The 23,116-nt window shown below is 34.0% G+C and overlaps 3 protein-coding genes across 6 annotated transcripts in view; 1 reads left to right on the forward strand and 2 right to left on the reverse strand.

Annotated features, from left to right (window-relative positions):
- Window positions 1-13,715, forward strand: part of LOC128017364 (endophilin-A3) — a 28,195-nt gene extending 14,480 nt beyond the window's left edge. Inside the window, exons 2-11 of one of the 3 annotated variants that reach the window (XM_052602728.1) lie at window positions 5,588-5,656; window positions 5,736-5,808; window positions 8,064-8,207; window positions 8,840-8,973; window positions 9,176-9,334; window positions 10,953-11,056; window positions 11,215-11,339; window positions 11,523-11,555; window positions 11,903-11,971; window positions 12,298-12,661. In XM_052602728.1, coding sequence (XP_052458688.1) covers window positions 5,588-5,656; window positions 5,736-5,808; window positions 8,064-8,207; window positions 8,840-8,973; window positions 9,176-9,334; window positions 10,953-11,056; window positions 11,215-11,339; window positions 11,523-11,555; window positions 11,903-11,971; window positions 12,298-12,329 — 942 coding nt within the window. In that variant the 3' untranslated portion in view covers window positions 12,330-12,661. Of the gene's footprint in view, window positions 1-5,587; window positions 5,657-5,735; window positions 5,809-8,063; window positions 8,208-8,839; window positions 8,974-9,175; window positions 9,335-10,952; window positions 11,057-11,214; window positions 11,340-11,522; window positions 11,556-11,902; window positions 11,972-12,297; window positions 12,662-13,068 lie in introns of those variants that run through there. The other 2 variants (XM_052602726.1, XM_052602727.1) reach the window with 2 other exon arrangements.
- Window positions 1-23,116, reverse strand: part of LOC128017369 (ferritin, heavy subunit-like) — a 346,688-nt gene that overhangs the window by 26,173 nt on the left and 297,399 nt on the right. The window lies entirely within an intron of this gene.
- On the reverse strand, window positions 16,113-17,255 carry gjd6 (gap junction protein delta 6). The gene has a single exon (XM_052602729.1). It carries the CDS (start codon window positions 17,253-17,255, stop codon window positions 16,113-16,115), a length of 1,143 nt encoding a protein of 380 aa, XP_052458689.1.

Consider the following 23,116-nt stretch of genomic DNA (forward strand, 5'->3'; position numbering starts at 1 on the left):
ATGTTCAATATAATGTTTATGCTCCAAAAGTGGAACAAAACAGCGCGACTCGTTTGAATCGGGCCACACTGACCATTTATGTTGGTGGATTTAGATGTGAGAGGACAACAGGCGATGGACTGAGGAAGTGTTATTTTAACCGGAATCAGTTTAACAATATAAAACTGAGGAACAAAAATGTACCTCTGCAAGGAAATCTTATGAGAAAATGGAAGCAGGCTGCACTAAAATGTATGTGTTTAACAGATGAATCCAAATTCATTCATTTATGTGTTTGTTTGCATCATTTTGATTGATTGATTGATTGATTCCAGTCATATGCTGTTTTATTTTGGTAACTAGTCAGTGATTGTCAGTGAGTAACACTTATATGTATTAAATTCTGTCTTCTCTTTATAAGTCAGCCAAAACATTCTGAAAAAGTTGTTTTTTAAAAGTGGAGCAAATTACATTTTGCACATACAAACCTTTGCTTCTGTGAAATTTCATGCAGTGTTTATGCACGATAAAACCAGTAATGTTAAAAAAAGGTGAGGTCAGTTTTGATATCAGGCTGGCTTTAATCATACATTTAAAAAAAAAACATTTCTTTCTATACGTAATTCATATCACAGTGTCCTTGTCCTTCTACTTCAGGGTTTCTCAAATATTGTCATTGAGCAGTGTAAGTGAAAAACAGTACTGCCATATAAGGCTAATTTCTTTTGTGTGTTATGGCTAAATTTAGCCTGACCTAGTTAGTTTGCTAGTGAGTGGAGTTCGAGGAAGACACAGAGACTGAAGTAATCGTAGGTATCTTGGGTAAGAACCTTATTTCAGAGAGTCACCAGCTGTGAAGTTATTTATTAGCAAAAACTAGCAGGCCTTTAGATGCTTATTATTTTTTAGAGTGTGTGATTTTAAACCATGTCATTCTCATGAAGTTTAGAAAATACAGTCTACAGATGGAGTTTTCTTTGAGGATCTTTTTGGTTCTTCACTAGAAATCCACTTTGGTACAAGGGGTATAGTTTTATTATTCATATATATTTTTTTATAAATATTGTATTTATATATTTAATAAATATATTAATGCATATATTGTATTCATGTGATTTAATATTTTGCATTATATATTACAATGTAATAATTTAATTAGATAAAATGTTTTAATATATTAACATAATATTTAATAAAAAATATTACATGCAAAAATAATATTAGTGCAAAATGAATACATGCAAGAATATTTTTTTAATATATATATATATATATATATATATATATATATATATATATATATATATATATATATATATATATATATTTTAAAATGACATTTATTCCTGTGATTGCAAATTTTTTTTGTGTCATATTTTTGACGTTTTTTTTGTCCCTTTTTGTCAGGTCATATATATATATATAATTATGTGCAGCACATTAAATGCATACATTATCACTTTTTACACTACTCAAACTGTACAATTAGAATTTTTTCTAGTTGTCTGCCATTATCATTCTTTCTCTTGCGACTATCATGCTCTTTGAAGTGTGTTTCATTTCATCCTGCACTCTTTAAATGTGTGTAATGGCCTTATATAAAGAACACAGCAGTAGTGCTGCCTGAAAAAACACCAGGAGCGTTATCTGCTCGCTGTTGTGAGATAGCTGCCCAACATCAGTGACACACAGTTCAGATGGTCAGGTCAAATCTGGTTTATTAAACAGGAACAGTTTGTGCTGATGTTATTGTATGTTGACAGACAGATCAAATTTTCAGCCAGTGATATGTCTAAGGCCACCACAGAATAAAATAGAGATGAACAGACCAAACAAAGGCTTTGAGGTTAAACGAAAACTGCATGGTTCAAGGTTTAATGATGAGCTCTAACATTTATGCCCAGAAGTTTATTAAAATTACATACATTTCAGATGTACAGGTCTGCCTGTACTCACCTGATTATGATGAACAGTATTTTTTGTGCTAACCTCAATAAGTCTTTGCACTTAACATTTTACAAAAAGCTGTCTCTTAGAACTGTCTTAAATGTCTTTCTTTTCCTCTGCTATATAAACAGATGACTGGATTTAAAGAAGTAGTTCACCCGAAAATGAAAAATTGCTGAAAATGTACTGAACCTCAGGCCATCAAAGATATAGATGCATTTTTTTCTTCATCAGAACAGATTTGGAGAAATGTAGCATTGCATTACTTACTCACCAGTGGATCCTCTGCAGTGAATGGGTGCCGTCAGAATGAGAGTCCAAACAGCTGATAAAAACATCACAATAATCCACAAGCAAGTTTAGTAAATGAAGATGTTTTCAAATTCCAACTAAGTCTTTTCATCTACTATATAAATAAATTATTAAAATATACATCTGATAAGCAAACATTTTATTTTGCACCAGTTAACCTTGCAGTTTATCAATAGTATTGTTGTTATTTGAATACGAAATATTAATTTGTATGGTTTTGTTGCGCCATATTGCATTGTGCTGCCTACAGTTTGCCTTTTGTGTAGGTTCGAATGTAATTTCTGTGTGTTTGTAACAGTGAAACTGAGAGTGTAGGAGGTTGTTGGGCCTGATGTTATCCAATATTACTGAATCAAGTTATTCTAAGATTGCATTTTATCTTCCCAAAAGATGTCCAACAGAAATCTTCTGTCTCAATAAAATCATCTTACATAATCTAGTTACATCATTAATCATACCAGAAGACAGCATTTCAGATCAGCTTCCTGATTTCCAAATTGTAACATCAACTGTTTTCTCAGAAAGGAAGTTAAGGACATTTCTGAGATTTTTATTTCTGAGTGTTGGGTTAGTTAGTGGTTATGCTGAGACGGCAGCTGTTTAAATCCCAGTGGACTGACACACTGTCTACAGTCTGTGCATTTTGCATTTGTGTTTGCTGTTGCCTTCAGAGGAACCCATGATAACCTCTGCTGTAGGCTTTATATCAGTGAAATAAAAACAGACTAGTACAAAAAAGAAAAAGAAAAAAAGGAACAGTATTTCATTATGTAGCTTTCTGTTCAGTTGCAGCATTCAGTGGTTTGAAATTTGTTAATAATGACATTAAGGCAATGCTGTACTCACAGTCCGCCCTTAATAGTGGTACTCTCATGCTCGTTGTGTCACAAAATTAAAAGATTAGATTAAAATAAAGTAGTTGATGTATAATATATAGTTTTAGCATTTTATAAATGCAATAAATAACTTATAAATAAATACTTTATATTTTCATTTATTGAAATAATTAAAAAAGAAGTACTATAATATAATATAATATAATATATATATATATATATATATATATATATATATATATATATATATATATATACATATATATATATATATATAACATTATATTATTATAAATTTTCTGCTCAGTGTTTTACTTAATCTTCACAATCTGGCAACCATGCTAACGCATTCTCTCTTCACTGAAAACAAAGAGCTGATGATCTGAAAACATGCAATATTTTTCTCAAATGAGGGTGTGATACAGTCTGTTTTCTTTCATCTGGTCATTTGGTTTGCCGCAAATTGACATGCTCTTGATTTGTACTAGTGACAAAGTGCATTAATTCTGATGAAATGTAAAAACACATTTCTAAAATGACAATAATAGTGATTCATTCACACAATTGCACTATGTAATCTGCTGTCTAGTCTATGAATTTTGGAAGGGTAGTTTTTCCATCTTTCTTTAGTGTCCAGCATGCCACACTCCCATTTTTGGATAAAAAATATTTAATATTTGAAGTTTGGTTCTTCTCGTTGGAATGTGTCGGTGCGATCTGGCTCATTTTGAGAGATCATAACCTGTGGTTTCGTGAGTGCGTAAATGAGCCATCAGTTGTGATTATTCAGTCATTGAGGATCCAGAGGTTGATTCATAACTGCAGATCATATTGCTGATTACAGTCTTGTCATTACAAGCACGATTGAACGGTGTGAGTGTTTCATGTGGGTGTTGAACAACCTCTGCTTGCAAGCATCAGTGCATTAAAGAGAGAGAGAGAGAGATACGAAGACATCTTGACCTCACACTTTCATCACTCATGCACAGCAGTGCGGTAAACAAACAGCTTCCGTGCTGCTGTTGGTGAACCAGAGGCAGAAGTAGGTCAGTATTCTGACAAGTGTGTGTTAGTATAAACGTAGGCCACTTCATACAGCGCAGTTTGTGCTTTGTAGAATTACCATTTTGAAAACAGATGTACTTCTGAGTTTAGAGAACTGGTACAGTAGGTGTGAAAAAACTACACATTTTCAGAATCAGCTAGTTGGTGGCTAGACAGGTTTATACGCATAATGAGACAGGTGTCACATGCACCAGATAATTGCAGCCTCTCAATACAGATATTTAGTCAACATGAAATCAAAATTGACCCTTTTTCATTTTTTGTTAGATGCACAATTAGGTTTTATTTCATGCAATCCATCAATGTGGCAAATTATTTTTAATTAAAATGTAATAAGATTTCCTTTTCAGCTGCTGTAATGGATCTCTCTGACATCCAGGCTCCACGATCCAATCAGTGCAATAGCATTTAAATCATTTTTAATTGTTTAATATCATATTTCGCTAAGATTATTGAAGGAAAATAGATGAACAGCATTGCACATTGACTTTTGGGTTTGACAGAATTGATTTGAATTTATTAAAAAATGTATCTGAAGGCATTTTTTCACACATGCTTTTACAGTGCCTGAAGTGAACTATTGGGCTTTTAGCACACTAAAACACAGCGTGCCGTCAGCATGCCCCTTATTGAAAAGTTGTGCCTCTAAAATTGCTTTAAGGCACAGCTAAAAATATTAAAACTACAAACTGTGTGAACGTTTTCCTTGCAGATACACGCAGTACTGTACATTTCCTTTCACCTTGCATGCAGCCCTGCAAATGCAAATCATTCATTCTAATGTCTTCATTTCGTGTCAGTCTTACACTTTTTCAAATCTGTTCTAACTGACCTGCTTGGCAAAGATGTTAACCTAATTTTCATTTGGTTATGCAAGATATGTTAATCCTCTTAGTGATTTTGAGAGGTGCATTATTATATATAGCATGATTCGTACAGTTAGCCTTTCACAAATTGACATAATTCATTTTGCTGTAGAGTGGCAACTGATGGACAATGTTGCATAATGACAGCTACATTAACCTAGTAGTGTGTGTGTGTTTGTGTGTGTGTGTGTGTGTGTGTGTGTGTTTCTAAATAGTTTTTTAAGTCACAACAGTCTGCGATTATATAAAAAATGCAATGCAATTAAGATTCTGGTTATTACAGGTCAACTAACAATCAATTGAATACATTAATTCAGATATAGTCAATATAGTAACAAGATCATGAAATATGAGTGTTTTCTTTCATTGTTTGACTGCTGCTTAAAACAGACTTAAAAAAAACTAAATTCAGACCTGTGATATCAGGTGTCATTTCTACAATAAGCTACAATGGAGGCTCTTTATTGATTAATTTTTTTCTTCCACCAACCCCGGTGTGTGCACAGGAAAACATGCCATTTCCTCCTTCCTATAGTAATATCACTGCTTCCTGTGTCTGATCTAATCTTTCTCTCTCTCTAGTTATTGAGTGAGAAGATAAGCGGTACAGAAGGGACAAAACTCGATGAAGACTTCATGGAAATGGAGCGGGTGAGAGAAGTGAGCCCCTCTTCACATGTGATGTATATGACAAAAACATATTTACACTTACCTTTTCCCACCTCTACAGAAAATAGAAGTCACCAACAAGTCTCTTTTTGAACTTGTTACTAAAACCACAGAATACCTTCAGCCAAACCCAGGTATGAATCACAGATCCGACATATTCACATCACTCTGCACTTCTGATTTCATTCAATCATTAAATATCATTAGCACCACCTACTTAGCAGCAGTGCGTGGTGGACTTCTGAAATTAAGGATTCTTTGATTAATAGAAAGTACAGAAGGATAGCATTTAGTTTGCAATAACATTTATATAATCATTGCACTACTGTTATTTTTGCATATAATAGATTGTTCAACAATACTTTGCACACTCATTCAACTGTATTTATTACCTCTGTTCTCACGTTCCTGCTATTCATAATGTATATTGTAATGATAGGAACTCCACATACATCGGGAAGAAGGAGGCGGGAACCGGCGCGCAATCAAAAACATTTTAATAATCAAAAATAAACACAAAACAGCGCGTCAGCCCCTCACGGCGACTGACGCGCACAAATAAAAAGCAAACACATAAAATAATGTCCCAGGCCTGGTCCTCTCTCGTCCTTCACTATAGTCGCTCCAGTTTTATATCCTTCCATCTCCTACGTGGGACTCGATACTGGCGGTGGGGCTCCTCGTTCCCACGCCTCTCGGCCCCGCCCCACTCGCCACATATATATAATCCTTCATTGCTCTGTTCATAATGTACATACAATATCTACATTGCATTCATATTTATAGTCTGTATATACTCTGCTCAATACTGTATATAGCAACTCCACTGTACATTCTGTATATCATAGCTTTACTTACTCTGCACTTTTATGTATATAAAACACTATATTCTTGCACTTCTGGTTAGATGCTAACTGCATTTCATTAGCTCTGTACTTGTACTCTGAATAATGACAATAAAGTTGAATCTAATCTAATCTAATCTAATTTGAATTAGAAATCCTATTGATAATCCTTTCTCAATAAAAGTGTTACTTTCTTAAAATAAATAAATAAACCTCACTAACTAGGGATGCACCGGTTGACCGGCCATAAATCGGAACTGGACAAAACTGTGACAAAACTGAAATTATTTTCTTTTTTGCATACACTTTTGAAAAGCCAGAAGTAAATGTCAGTTCTGTGTAGGATGATTATTTTTATTTTACCTTAAAATTACATCGACTTAATTTGATTTAAAAATCACCTGCTGTAGCGCACTTGAGCCAATAGTTATTTATTTTTTCATTGGCTCAAGTAAAAAATATATAGATGTGAATCATTACCCTAATTAGTTTTTTTCATTGGACGAAAGAAACATCTTTTGCATCTAAATGCTGATGTCTGTATCATCTATGTTTGTATTGAATGTAAGTTACTTACTGTGTAGATACTCCCGTTAATTTCAGATGGTTACCATTATTGTTTTCAATAGCCAAAAGCCAGTTTGGCCTATTAAATACCAAATAAATATCTTGTTTATGCATACTTTCCTTCTTTCTTGTTTGTTGCTATTAAGAAAAAAAAATCGTTATCGGAATCGACCATGAAAGATCATGAGCGGTGCATCCCTATCACTAACCCTAAACTTTTGAATGCTAGTGTCTGTTTTATTTATTTATTTACATTTTTACATCATATATATAAAAAAAATTATACTTCAATAATACTGTAAAAATTACACCTGTCATCAAGACCTCTGTAAACACAGCATTTTAATCAAGCGTTCTGATGTTTTTTTTTTTTTGTGAATTTTGATTTAAATTTAGTCAACAATGATGAGTTGTTAAGTTGTTTACTAATGTAATTGAATCCATAATCCATTCAGGCAGATTTTTGAACCTGTTCATTTTGAACATGATTTAAAATTAAATTAAATTAAATTAATGCATTTTTATCCAAAGCAACTTACAGTACATTAAGGTTAACATTTTTTGCTCCCTGGGAATTGAACCCACAACCTTTTGTGCTGCTAACGCAATGCTCTACCACTAAGCGACAGGAACACTCTTTCAGGATTTCTTGCATATCATCTTATTAAAATGATTATCTCGCTCAATGAGAACACAGAAAACTCACCTCCCTTTTCTAATATTTGCACAATTTTACTTTGGGAAAAAAGTGATTTACCACTATTTAATCTTGTATATTTAAATTGCTTTTTTATGTTGTTGTTGATTATTTTCTCATGCATTATTTATTAATTTTTTAAATATGCAGTGCCTTCCTAGCCTCTGGAAAAACACTTCTGCTACTAAATTACTGTAATTTCTTTGTCAATGACTCATGTTTGGAGTGCAGTGTTATGATTTCTGGTTTGGTCATGAGTGTATGTCGTGTATCCGCACAGCATCAAGAGCCAAACTGGGAATGCTCAACACCGTGTCTAAAATCAGAGGGCAGGTGAAGACGACGGGTTATCCTCAGACTGAAGGGCTTTTAGGAGACTGCATGCTGCGATATGGACAGGAACTCGGGGAGGAGTCCACTTTCGGTAAGTGCGCTCATACCGAGTCAAGCGTATGCATGCACAGACATGAATCACAGGTCGACGTATACGGAAATCCTGCTGATGTGCGAAGCAATGCTGGTTGATCTCGAGACTCTATCTCTCTTTGAGTCATACAATCTTACACATTATGAAACATGTTTCCTGTAATATTGCTGTCCTTATAGCATTTGAACACAACTCTGACACCTTGTGGTGCTTTGTTGATGCCAGATGCAGATGAGCACATAATAGTTATTTTAGCACAGTTTCCAATGGGCTCCTTCATTTAGAATTTTAAATCTTTTTTACGGAATTTTGGTTACTTTTTTTTTTTTTGTACTGATTGTCAAAAATAAATAATCTTATCCTTTGGATTGTGTTTAATAAAATGTAAATAAAAAAGAAAATTATGAAATATGTACCATTTGTTTAGAAAGTACTTAATCATATTATCACAAAAAGGCATTATGATGTGATTATGTAATGTATAGTTATTTATATATAAATTTTTTAATATGAAGTTATTCTAGTAAATGCAAAAAATATAGTAATACATTTTTTTAAATTAAATTATAATTTTTTATACATTTTTGAATGAAAATCAAACATGAACTATGTCTACCTCATCTTCTTAGGAGCTGCGCTGGTGGACATTGGTGAAGCCATGAAGCAGATGGCTGATATTAAAGATGCTCTCGATATCAATGTGAAACAGAACTTCATTGACCCACTTCAGACTCTACAAGACAAAGACCTCAAAGAGATTGTGGTATGACCCTGTTTCATTATTATTTATCAACCCTTCATTCTAAATGAAGGATTATTGAATGGGCAATACAGTTTAGCATTTCAAATCTTTAAACCTGAATGCCTTTGGAAATGAGGTTGTTTGGAGATTAGCAGCATCGGCCAGTAGGTGTGCCCTCTTGGCTGATTACTCAATGAAAGCTTGTCATGTGATTTCCTGAAAGCATCATCTGAAGAAACTGGAGGGTCGCCGGCTAGACTTTGACTATAAGAAGAAACGTCAAGGCAAGATTCCTGATGAGGAGATCAAACAGGCTGTGGAGAAGTTTGAGGAATCCAAAGAACTTGCTGAGAGGAGCATGTTCAACTTTTTGGAGAATGATGTAAGGAAAAATGACTAATGAGAACATTTTGTGAGGCCTAAATTATATTTTTAACACACTTCTGTTTCATATACAGTACAGACCAAAAGTTTGGAAACGTTACTATTTTTAATGTTTTTGAAAGAAGTTTCTTCTGCTCATCAAGCCTGCATTTATTTGATCAAAAATACAGAAAAAATTTTTATATTGTGATATATTATTACAATTGAAAATAATTGTTTTTAAATGTATTATACTTTAAATTATCATTTATTTCTGTGATGCAAAGCTGAATTTTTAGGATCATTATCACATGATCCTTTAGAAATCATTCTAATATGATGATTCATTATCAAAGTTGGAAACAGTTCTGCTGCTTCATATTTTTTCAGAACATGTGAAACTTTTTTAGGATACTTTGATGAATAAAAAGTAAAAAAAAGAAGCTATGTTTTTAAAATATAAATATTTTGTAATAACAATATACACTACTGGTCAGTAATTTTTTTTCTTTCTTTTTTTAAAATAAAATCAATACTTTTATTCAGCAAGGATGTGTTAAATTGATAAAAAGTGATAGTAAAGAAAATATATTATTAGATTTGTTTTATTTTGAATAAATGCAGTTCTTTTGAACCTTTTATTGATCAAATATATTCGACAGCAGAACTGTTTCCAACACTCATAATAAATCAGAATATTAGAATGATTTCTAAATGATCATGTGATCGACAGATGTTACATGTGACACTGAAGGCTGGAGTAATGATGCTGAAAATTCAGCTCTGCATCACGGGAATAAATTATTTTAAAAAAGTATATTCAAATAGAAAACTATCATTTTAAGTTGTAATAATATTTCACAATATTACAGTTTTTTCTGTATTTTTGATCAAATAAATGCAGGCTTGATGAGCAGAAGAAACTTCTTTCAAAAACATTAAAAATAGTAATGTTTCCAAACTTTTGGTCTGTACTGTACATAAGTGTGTCGTATATATGTGTGTGTGTGTGTGTGTGTGACCCTGGACCACAAAGCCAGTCATAAGGGTCAATTTCTCAAAATTGAGATTTATACATCATCTGAAGGCTGAATAAATTAGCTTTCCATCGATCTATGGTTTTTTAGGATCAGACCATATTACAAAATCTGGAATCTGAGCATGCAAAACAGTCTAAATACTGAGAATATCACCTTTAACGTTGTCCAAATGAAGTTCTTAGCAATGTATATTACTAATTAGAAATTAGTTTTTGATATGTTTATGGTAGGAAATTTACAAAATATCTTTATGGAAGATGATCTGTGCCTAGTAGTGGTGGTGGATGAGGAGATACCCCCTTTCATGTAAAAGCGCTTTGAGTGCTTAGAAAAGCGCTATATAAATGTAAGGAAATATTAATATTAATATCCTAATGATTTTTGGCATAAAATACAGTGTTTTCTAGGCTATTGCTACAAATATACCACGGAGACTTAAGACAGTTTTTTTGGTCCAGGGTCACATATATATTTCTATAATCTGTATGCGTTGCACACTATGTATGTTTTCCGGTAAATTCTGTGTAGCACTTGTGTATCAGTAAAGTTTCTGTGCTGAGATCATCTTCATGTGATGAATATGTCACGTCTCTGTAGGTGGAGCAGGTGAGTCAGTTATCGGCTCTGATTGAGGCAGCGCTGGATTACCATAAACAGTCCTTGGAGATCCTGAAAGAGCTCAACAGCAAGCTACAGAACAGGTATCTTCCACTGAAAACCAGCTTGAAACCATCCCATATTCCTACTCAATATTAACAACTGTTGATGTCTTCATTGGATGATACGTTATGAAAATTATAAATTAAGGTTTCTTGCTAATATGCACTAGAGTTTATGCACATATATTCTGCACTCGCAGGATATCTACTGCAAGCACTCGGCCCAAAAAAGAGTTCAAGCCAAAGTCGATCGTGTCCAGTTTGGAGACTGTTGAAAGCACGCAGCACAATGGACTTACCCACACCTCATCAGTCAAAAGCACAGGTATCATCAAGAAAACATTTTTCACCGTCTTTGACGGTGCCCAAAATGATATTTTCTACACTTGTGGACAACTTTGGTGTTCACAGAGTTACAGTGTCCATTTTAGGGTTTCATTTTATGGATTTGCACATATATTTCACCATCGTCATGTTTTCTTACATTATTCATTCATATTCCTTTCAGATATCCAAGTCAACCACACTGTAAATGGAAAAAGTAGGTAGTAATGTTTATCATGGAAATATTTGATTACTTAAACTTTTTTTATAAGAAGAGTATTTATAATTTAGTTACAGTACATGAAGCATCATGTTAATCAGACTTGAAAAGTAGAAGCATTGGGAAAATGTAAAGCATTTAAAAGCATAAAGAGGCTGATAAAAGTAAGTAGACGAATCAGGAACAAAACCAGACAACCTTACGATTCCCATGCAATTCGTAGATGACATACAGTAGTTGTTTTTTGCCGTCATATTCATGTTCATCAACCGTGTGTTACATTTGCTGTGTTGTGTGTACGTTGTCTGTCTCTCATGTTGGATCTCATGTGTTTTTGCTCTCAGTTGATGAGTTCACACACACAGCTCCCATGACTCTATCATGGCCTGAAAGCCCCAATGGTGATAGCATACGTGAGTATCATCCTGTAGGTTCATGCCTTGACTCGCACTGAATGTGAGGTAGTAGGCGATACCCAGCCCTGTAAAGGCCAGGAGATTTATAATACTTGGTCGATAATGACTTTTTGAATTCTGAAGAAATATGTAGAGCATTTGTTGGAGATCTGCGGTCACAGATTTCACTTATCTCATCTGCCCACACATCAACATTCAAACTGAATTTCTGTTACTTTCCTCTCAATAACCCTGTGCTATTTTCCATTAGTTGCTCTGGATGTTTAAATGCAGCATGTAGATGTTTAATATTTCATTTTAAACCCTATTTTCTCCCCCTCAAGTGATTCCAGACCTGCTTTCAGTGGAAAACTAAATAATTTTTTCAACAATATTTCATTGTTGCATGTCAAGCTCTACAAAAGAAAAAAGAAGTTAAGCTATTGCATTATTTTTGTGTTTATTTATTTTTCATTTTAATTGCTATTTATGAGGAATATACTGGATGTGAATGAGCCATAAATGTAATAAGAACGTAATTGTAGGTCTATTTCTCACTTTTGTGATGATTTCCTAGGGGGGTTTTGATAAAGAATTATTATCATTAACTAAAACTAAATCAAGGCAACATTAATTTTTAATTTTTTTTTTAATTTGAATTTGAAGTAAAACTAAGCCAAAACATGATAAAAGCATATATATATATATATATATATATATATATATATATATATATAAAAACAAATAAAGAGGTCAAAAGCAACCAACAAAATGACTGAACTCTAAATATGAAAACAAATATAAAAATAGAATAATTTAAGATATCATCAAAAATTATTATTGTAATGTATTTTAGCTAAAGTTAAAACAAAAGCATGAAAAAAATACAATAAATCTAAACATGTTTACAAAACATCTGATTCAGAACTATAATAGTATATCAATGATACTAAAATTAAACTGGTCACTATGAACATTGTAAAAACATAATTAAATTAAATAATTTAAAAAAGCTGCATATGGGTAAGTAAATAATGATATTTTTAATTTAGGGGTGAACTATTCCTTCAACAAATGCTTAAACGTGTGAGGTGGTTGTATTTTCCTCTTTGCAGAGAGCGAGTCACACTTGGACCAGCCCTGCTGTCGATCGCTCTACGACTTTGAGCCGGAGAACGAGGGCGAGCTGGGCTTCAAAGAGGGCGACATCATCATCCTCACCAATCAGATCGATGAGAACTGGTATGAAGGCATGATTAACGGCGAATCGGGCTTCTTTCCCATAAACTACGTTGAGGTCCTCGTGCCCCTGCCTCAATGAGCCCCGGGTCACTGACCGCACGCCAAACCAGACTGACTGAACCGTCCACTCACCCGACATCCTCTGCTGCATTATCACCAATGAAAGCCTTGCGTTTGACCACAGACAATTTTGAAGCTTCTACATTTCAGTATTTATTTATGTTATTATGCTTTCCAGGCCTCACGGTGCAACATCTAGATTTTTAAACAGCAAAAAATAATTAATCAGTGTTTTTTCTTTGGTAAAATATCTAAACATCTTTAAAACTAGATACATTTATTTTTAAACGAAAAAAACTTGTTTTTCCATTTGTTGTTAAATTTTTTTAAATTTTCTTTTTTAGATTTTCAGGCTTGAAAATATTGCTGATTTTGTAAGCTATATATTCTGAAAACAACATTATATACAAAATTTAGTTTAGAGAGCAGCAAGTAAAATTAATAACTTTAATTTAAAATAAAACACTTTATATATATATATATATATATATATATATATATATATATATATATATATATATATATGTATTTCAATTTAAAATCTATTTGTCAGTTTAAGAAAACTTAAAACAAGTCTTATCTTACACAATTTTTGATTTAAATATTTTTCAATAATATTTTATATACTGACAATTTACTTAAAATATACTTTAAAAGATAAAACTATGATTTTTTTTCTCCCATTTTATGCATGAACCACAATGGGAAAAATAAATGTTTGCCAATTTAAGATACATAAAGCAAGTCTTATTTTACAAATATCCTAAAATTTTGTTTCGTATGAAAAAAATTTAGATTTAAAAATGTTTAGATATTTTTATTGGGGGAAAAAAAACATAAAAATACTGATTAAGAAAATTATGTTTTTGCAGTGTAAATTTATCTCAGCTTCAGCACAGCATTTACTTTATTCATTTAAAATGTGATGCATTCAATGGGGTGGATTTGTATTTTCGCTGTCTTTGTATGTTTTCTTTTTGCTCTGATATTGTGGTGGTCTTATGTGTTTTTTGAAACACAATTTTTCTATAAACTGTGACTCTCTTGACTGCTACTCTAATGAATGTCCTCCTTCTCTGTCTCCGTTTACAGACTTATTGTGATCTTAGGTATCATAGTAAGTATCGCGGGTGGGGTTTAATGGGTTTTGCTCTCTCGCGCCTTCAAGTGCTGTTTTTGAACGGTGGTTGTATTGCACTATAGCTTTAGAATAACACACCCATTGATGTGCACATTTTATTTTTGTGTTGTGTTTTTTTTTTTTTTTTTGGTTTTAGGACATTGCACTTTCTACTGTATCTCTTTCTGCCATGCCTGAGAAATACACGTTTTTTTCATTCTTATCTTATGGACTGCTAAAAAGTATATAAATATATATATAAATATATATTAATATGATTCACAACTTCGTACTGTATGTAACAATACATTTTTGCTCGCCTGTGTTGTTTGTTTGACAGATGTCATCCTCTGAAGGACATTTTTAATTGGCAGATGTTAATGAAACATTCTCTAGCCGAATGGTCCTGTGCTTGTCGTCATCTTTCAAATCTGGACCAATTTTGTTTGACCTGTGTTTATCCCAACAAAAGAGACTGCGTTCCAGTAATCTTGAACTTTATTTTTGTTATTCTGAGCAGTATGTTTGTGTGCATGAAATTGAACTTTGAATGACTGTTTTTGTTTCTGTATTGGACAGATACTGCCATCAACCATTTCAAATCTTCTTTTGTTGTATTATTATTTTATTTTTTCTGGCCTAATTAAGCAGTCTGAGAGCAAAAAGGGAAAAAAAGAAAAAGCTGTTTTTACAAATGATGCCTAAAAAACCTTTGCCCCTAACAGCACCACGCTTAGTTGCCAAATGTGCTATATTTTTGCATTTTCTGAAGGAAATGTCAGTGGTGAAAGAAATTCACTTTCAGATTATATAGGTTATATAGGTAAGCTTCCAACTTATTTTATTAATAATCATCAGGTCCAAGCCATGCAGTTCAAACTATCAACTATTCAACTTGTTTTGCTGTAGATTTTGCAGTTGCTGTAAATAAGTGCAGGAAACATTGGCACAGAGTAAAAAGATCAATCGAATTTAAAAAATTGCTATAGATTTTGTATTAGTAAATACTTTTATCCAGCCCTATTATTATAATAATTTGTTTAGAAACATTTACCCAACACTCCAACTTCCATTGTTTGGGTAAAAAACATGTAGTTTTGACTGTATTTCTGATCAAATCATCAAAAACATTTAAAACCCGAAACCTTTTAAGATTCAAATGTGGCACCCCAATGATCTGGATCTTGGACTTCAGATGTAGAATGGCTCTTTACCTCCAAACACTATTACTGACCCCTATACCAATTTTAGTGACCATACAAAACTTCTACTAGAATGTTCTTCACTACAGTACATCACTAAGAGAAAGGAAATGCTTTGAATTGTTTTCTTTTTGCTCTCTGGCACAATTTGTACACAAAGTGGTTTATAGATGTTGTAAATGAATATATTATTATACACGTTACACTCAAAAAAAAAAAAATGCTGGGTTGTTTCAACCCAACTTTGGGTCAAATATGGACTAAGCCAAATTTTGGGTTAAAAATTGAATGTAAAAAAACTGTTGGGCTAGTCCATATTTGACCCAAAGTTGGGTTGAAACAACCTAGCATTTTATTAGAGTGTATATTGCATAAATAAACAACGTGGAAATGTTGATTCCATGTCATGACTGATTTAACATTTTATTTCTTAAGCTCATCCAAACAAAAACGAGTTGCAGCTGCCTTCAAAAACCTACTAACAAAATAGCATTGAAATCAAATTTAAGACTCTTTGAATCGTCCATAATTGAGTTTATATCCAAACCTCACTGCTCCTTTGCTTCGATTTTCTTCCTTTGTTTGGTTGCAATTTACCCTTGAGCGATTGTGTTCCTTTGCAGGTGTCCTTGTCTTTCTTCGTTGAGCAGTTCCCAGCGCAGTTCCAGTCAGGTTGGTGGTCCACGACTAGATCTAGGGTAGGTAGAGAAGTAGTGCTGGTCACGTCTCTGAAGGTTAGCGAGACTATCGACTGTGAGTCTTGATTTATAGCGCCGTATCCCCTCCAGGAGCCGTCCTTGATGAGCAGCGACTTCTTGATCATCTTCCAGCCCAGGTGATTGAGCTCTAGGAAGTTGAGGAAGATGCAGAAGATGCCTACACAAAACATGAAGATCAGGAAGATGGTTTTCTCGGTGGGACGTGAGACGTAGCAGTCGACCTTCTGCGTGCAAGGTGTAGCCGTGCATACAAAGTGAGCGGGAACGCGGAAACCGAAGAGAAGCCATTGAGCCACTACGAAACCGACTTCCAAAACGGCACGAAAGCACACGTGGAAGACGTAGTACTTGGAAAGGACACCTAAGGAGCTTTTGGAAGGAACCCTGGTTTCCTGCAACGCTGGGGTGCTTTGGTTGGCGATGCCCTCGAGGACGTCAGCAAGACTGTGTCCGAGATGTTTGTGCGACTTGATGTCGCAACTGTCCGAGTCGCAACTGCGGTCATATGCCTCCCTCGACTGCTCGCCCTCCGGCTGCTTGGACAAGTTGTGCCATGTGTAGATGATGAAGCAAAGAGAAGGCGTAGACACGGTGATGATCTGGAAGACCCAGAACCGAGGCTGCGAGATTGGGGCGAAGGCATCGTAGCAGACATTGGGACATCCCGGTTGAAGGGTGTTACATACAAACATCTCCTGCTCGTCCGTGTAGACATCCTCCGTGGCCACGGCCACAATGAGCAGGCGGAAAATCACCATGACCGTGAGCCAGAGGCGTCCAATCATGGTTGAGTGCTGGTGCACAGCGTCCAGCAGCCGCTTGAGCAGCGTCCATTCTGTCATGTCTCTACGCACTGGCCTCCTGAAGTACAGCACCTGAAATAGATCCACTTTAGCCCTGTTGCCAGAAAGGACGGCCGTTTTCATGTTACAGCTCTGGCCAGAGAGCGAAGGTGCCATCACTGCTCCCAGCCATCCCTTTCTCCTTCAGAGATAAGGACTGTGCTGTCCACTTCACTTTGGTCACATGGTGCTGTCGCTTGTCTTTAGAGTCCATTTAGAAACGGCTGGAGAGACGGCACTCGTCCTGCTCTTGATAGCGTCGGCAGATTGCACTCTTTTCAGATTGCCACCGTACATGATAGGATGGGTTCCACGCTTTTAAAAATACGCCACAGATAGTGGATACGTCCATGTGCTAATCTAGTTTGTATACTTATCTATCTTATACTTTAAACTTGGCATTGTGTTCTATGAATATTGTTGGCACTTGTGAGAAATTGGTTGTGCCTCATTTGTAAATCGCTTTGGGTAAAAGTGTCTGCTGAATGGTTCAATTAAAAATGCACATTTTTGTCTTTGAATTCAAGTGACGTCCTGAATAGTTGTTTTCTTAATGATCGATTTTGAATTAAGTTACAATTTCTCATAAACACTACCATTTAAATGTTTAAGTAGGATTTCTTAAAGATGTTTTTTGAGAAAGAGAAAGTCTTTTTTGTTCATCAACTCTGCATTTGTTTGATCAAAAATACAGTAAAATTGGTAATATTATGAAATATTATTAAAATGTCAAATATCTGTTTTCTATTTGAACATGTTTTTAAATGAAATTTATTCCTGTGATCAAAGCTGAATTTTCAGCATCATTACTCCAGTCTTCAGTGTCACATGATCTTTCAGAAATCATTATGATATGCTGATTTGCTGCTCAATAAACATTTTATATATATATATATATATATATATATATATATATATATATATATATATATATATATATATATATATATATATATATATATATATATATATAAATGTCATATAAGGTATATAGTGGAAGTAAAAAGTCCTCATAGTGATGATACTGGTTGTTTACTAAAGTGATAGGAGCTATTTTAAATGCAAAGCTAAAATAGATGCGATAGCAGTTATCTTCATGCTATCTGCTCACTGGCCCCTGGTAATTATAAGAGCTCTTCAAAGGTCTGACACGAGTGGACTTAAGTAAAAGAAAAGGAGGCAACCATAGGGCTATGGAGACTGTGGCTCTGGTTCAAAACTGAAAAGCCAGCTATGTAGACAGTAAGGCAGCTCACTAAGTAGCAGTTTGAATGATTTGGAGCACTATAACCATCATCTCCATATGTTCCAGGAATAGCACAACAAAGCAGGAGACTCAACTCACAATTGATTTCAACAAAGTTTGGTGTTAGCATCACACACAAAGCTTAAAATAGTAAAATGGTCTGTTTTTAATTGAACTTTATTTTACTTTTGGTATAGGATGAGTTGTTAATAAGTGTATTTCTAATCAACATTTTCACTCTTTGTTCACCATCTCAAGGTTGTTTTTTGTTTTTCCAGCAAGATTGTCTTGTCATCCAAGGATACGTGTCATGCTGCCTTAGAAAAGAAAAACAGGTACACTATCTGAAAAGCCTTCATCCATGTTTAGGAACAGAGTTCACGCTGAGAGCACCTATGATGTCTTAAAATGCTGCCTACAAAACACGTTTTGCTTAGTGCTACATCCTTGACAATAATATATTGAGAAGAAATTGAGTAGTATAACTTGAAATAATATTAAGAAAATAATTGCTATAGTTGAGGTGATGGTTGCGTTTCTGATGCTAGCCACTCTCACTATATCTTCTTTCCATGTCATTTGACCTGCAACTTTACCCTTATCACTCTTTTGGTATTTTGGGGTGCTTCTTTTTTGACCACATTTCTTTTTGACTGCACCTATGGCAAATTCAAGATAGTCTTCTAGTTAAAGTCCTTGTGTGTTGTCCTTCATGCTGAGAAATAAGAGTCTGGAATCTTTTTTAAATAACCAACAAATGCATTTGGTTTAATGGTATATTGAGAGTATTTAACAGTGTAGGTGATGCAAAATGACAAACTACATACATCGGTCCAAGTTACACAGCGATGGCCATCGTGCTGTTCACTTGTGATGACCAAGAATAACAATGATCAATGAATGACATTTTTAAAATGAAATCGCAAATTACTGACATCTTTGTGGTTTATTTTTCATACTTTTTTGAAGTCATGGTATTACAGGGAAAAGCATTTCTTGCATGCACTGGTCAATTTTGAGATTTTGAGTTATAACTTTTATACAATTTTGTTTCAGACTAGTGGAAAGAAAATGTGAAAAATACACTTTTACATTTTTTTTAAATGGCAGTTTAACTAATAACATAGATCTAAATTAAAATACCAAATTTTAAACCCTATCGATAAAATACCAATATCTTTAAAAAGCATTTTTTTTTCTCAGAAAATAGACTGTATTTGACTATTTAACTGAAGTGATAAAATGATCTGTAATATGTAACTGTAATTTGTCAATAGATATATATTTAATAAATAATGCATAATATGCATTTTCTAGAAAACATGCAATACAATATTTGCAATTTGTAATGTATAATCAATCATCCTGGAAAGTATTTTTATTTTTTTAAATACCTCATTAACTTGGGTATTCTGCCTCATTTGTAGAGGCTGATATATGCCACTGTTCTCCTCTGAACACAGTGCATTTATCCGGTGATGTTGACGTACTTACCATGACTAATGGCTTTATCAGTAGCTCTTGCTGTGATGTTGCCCCTAGCTATCAGACATGGATCCAGGTCTCAGCTCTCTCTCTCTCTGTGTGTGTGTGTGTGTGTGTGTTACTTGTGCATGTTGTGTTTCCAGGAAGGCTGCGCACTCAGAGTGCTTCTGTTGATTGTTGATGAGCTGTCAACAATGTCTGAACCTTTATCACACAGGCACGTGTGTAGCCAGCACATTTAATATGCAATTAATACTGGGTTTTTTGCATGCAGTGTTTGGTAGATGTTTAGTTTCATAAAATAAGGCTGAAAATAAATATCATGATACATTTAGTCAGAACATGCCCAGAACACATGAGAATTTATTATCAAATATAGTTTTTGTTTTGTCATTTTATTTAAATATAATATAAAAAGAAGAACATACTACTATAGTAACATTTTATTAAATATGCAGTGTATTTCCTCAAGTAGTTTTTTTTAAAGGATTTATTTATTTATTTGAAGGATTATTGCAAATATTTTCAAGGAAAAAAGTATGAAGCTTCATTATGAAGCTTCTCTTTTTCCAAATAAATTCCCAAAGATAAAATCTAGTCCTTGCCTTACATTTTCTCATTTGATATCCGGTTCGACCCAAATTCTATTAAATTCTATTAAATAAATATTCAGTTTTGTGCAGAGAAAATTTAGAAATTGCGTGTCATGTCGGAGACTTGGCTTAGCGGTACATTGGGCCTTGATGCTCATGCGGATGTTATGAGTTCAAATCTGGCTTGCATTCTTTTCCGATCCTTTCCTTATCGTTTCATGTTTCATTTTTCATGATCAAATCAGAAGTTTCCAGAAGAGAGGCTGGATGTCCTTCCACACCACCAGACGGAGAGTCACACTGCATCTCACAACATTAAAGAGGAAGTTCTCCTTCCCCAGAGCTTGTTTTATTCCTCTGATGATCCCTGGTGTCTGGCTCTCTCCTGCAACTGTCTAAAGAGGTATCAAAGGAATTATTCACCCCTTCACGTGGTTCATAAAGAAATCCACACTGATGTCCGTCCCCACTTGTCCATTCTAGTGAGCAGCTCGGCCATGAATAGCAGACAGGATAAGTGCAGAATGAAAAGTGAGCAGACAGAGGGAGGCAAGGAAGAGAGAGACTCCTTGAAGAGAGAGAGTGAAAGTCCTTGTCTACGGTGTTTCCCCTTCTGCATTTTCTTCCAAGCTAGACCTGCGCTACGAAAAGAGATCAAGTCATGAAAATGAATGTTTTAACCCTTTGCTGCCTAATCTCCTGTGATTGTTGCTGCTGGGTTTCTCACATGTTCAAAGACCTGCCCTATCGTCCATAATCTGACCACCGGATGGGGGAAATAGTCACGTGATTGGATGACGAGTTGGCAAATAAACAGGCCCCTACAAACACTCAAAATTACTCAGCATTGATTTGTGTTTCATGTTTAACAGTTAAACATGAGGTAAATTCTCTCTAACACAAGGATTGAGTGGCTCATTGTTTAAGAAAAATATAGTATGGATTCAAATATTTTTTATTTACATATTTACTTAAATCCATTTAGACTATTAGATTAATTAGATTCAACTTTATTGTAATTTATTATTAGATATTATTATTAGGCTATGTAATATAAAAAAATAATAATGGTGAATATTAATATATTATTTGATTAATATTTGTTTGAAAATATGTTTTATATACTTTAATGGTGAGACGGTTCCCGTGGTGAAAGACCTCTCAGCCAATCATATTAGATATATAAACTTGTATACGTTTACATTTTTTAAAAATAATTTTACATTTTTAATTAACTGTATTTTAAAAGCCATCCTGACAGGTGTACAAATAATATAAATATCATATGTCTAAAAAATTTTTTAAAATAATTTAATCAATATTTATATAATATTATAAATATTTAATAAAATATTGTGTGTTGATTTATCATTTAAAATATTTTCAAATGACATAGTTGCAAAATTACTTAATTTTTTTTTTAAATCATCCTGATAGCTGTATCACTAATGTAAATGTCTAAATAGTTCTTTAAAAATGTTAATACCGAATATATTTTAATTTTTTAATGATTAACTTACAAATAATTTAACCAAAAAAAAATTCTTATTGAATTTAAAAATTGTCCTGACAGTTCTGGCATATGTCTAGCACTAATATATATGCCATATATAATAATCTGCACATTCATTTATTGGCCTGGGAAAAAGAGGATTAAATTAGTATGTGCATTTATTTATTAATTAACCATTTTAACAGCATTCTTGTTGCTTAAACAGTAGAGTTCAAGGTACTTCAAGTAACAAGATCGTGAGTTTAATTCCCAGTGAATGCAAAAACTGATAAGACTATATCTTAAATGGACTGAAAGTTTAAATAAAAACATCTATAAATTCTAACCCTATTTTATAAAGAGTGAAAGATGTCCCAGTACAGTATGAATATACTGTCCCAACACTGATGCTCCACCAGACCATTTGAGCTCTAGATTGGCAACACAATAATACTTTAGCGAAAATTACTTGAATGTACTGTAGCAATGAGTTAGAGTGAATTATAGTTGCAGTTATAGACATGATAATAAAGTATCCAGCAGGAGATCAGGCTGCTCTTAGACCGAGGGATAAAATTAGACCTTGTCCATGATGAGGCCAACACTTTCAGCATTTGTTATGTCTCCAACAGTTTACAGTCAAAGCTCAGACCCTGTTCGATTAGCATATCAGGAAAGCCACTGGTGATGACTAACTGGATTGAGGAAGCTTTAATGAGGAGTCGGCCGGAGTGTAACCAACAGTGATGTGATGTGAGAGGGATTTTCCTTTGTGGGCTCTGTGCCTGTGCTTTCCTTGCCTTCCAACTAATCCTCAGATATTCTCACCAAAGACCTTGGGCTCAATGCTAATCTTACCGTATGAGAGAGAGAAAGCGAGAGGTCTTCATGTCTTAAAGCCGTCAGAGCCTGTGTTATAGGGAGTTTGGACGGAGAATATGGTCTGTCTAATGGTAAGTTCCTAACTTTCTAAAAACTGTCATTGGTTTTCTAATTGCTAAGTCACTGAATGGTGATTTTACAGTTGTTTTAGTAGGTGTCTGTTTGGTAGAATGTTGTATGCCTGTAGATTTGATGTTGTGTCTCCACTGATGGTGCATCATAAGGATGTAGAGGAGAAAAGCAATGGTTTGCAAAAGTCATGCTCCATCATGCAACCAAA

This window comes from Carassius gibelio, chromosome A7, assembly GCF_023724105.1.
Source record: "Carassius gibelio isolate Cgi1373 ecotype wild population from Czech Republic chromosome A7, carGib1.2-hapl.c, whole genome shotgun sequence".
Classification (NCBI taxonomy): Eukaryota; Metazoa; Chordata; class Actinopteri; order Cypriniformes; family Cyprinidae; genus Carassius; species Carassius gibelio.

Excerpts from the sequence above, each read along its gene's own strand:
- gjd6 (XM_052602729.1), bottom strand. The coding sequence starts at position 17,255 with ATGGCACCTTCGCTCTCTGGCCAGAGCTGTAACATGAAAACGGCCGTC.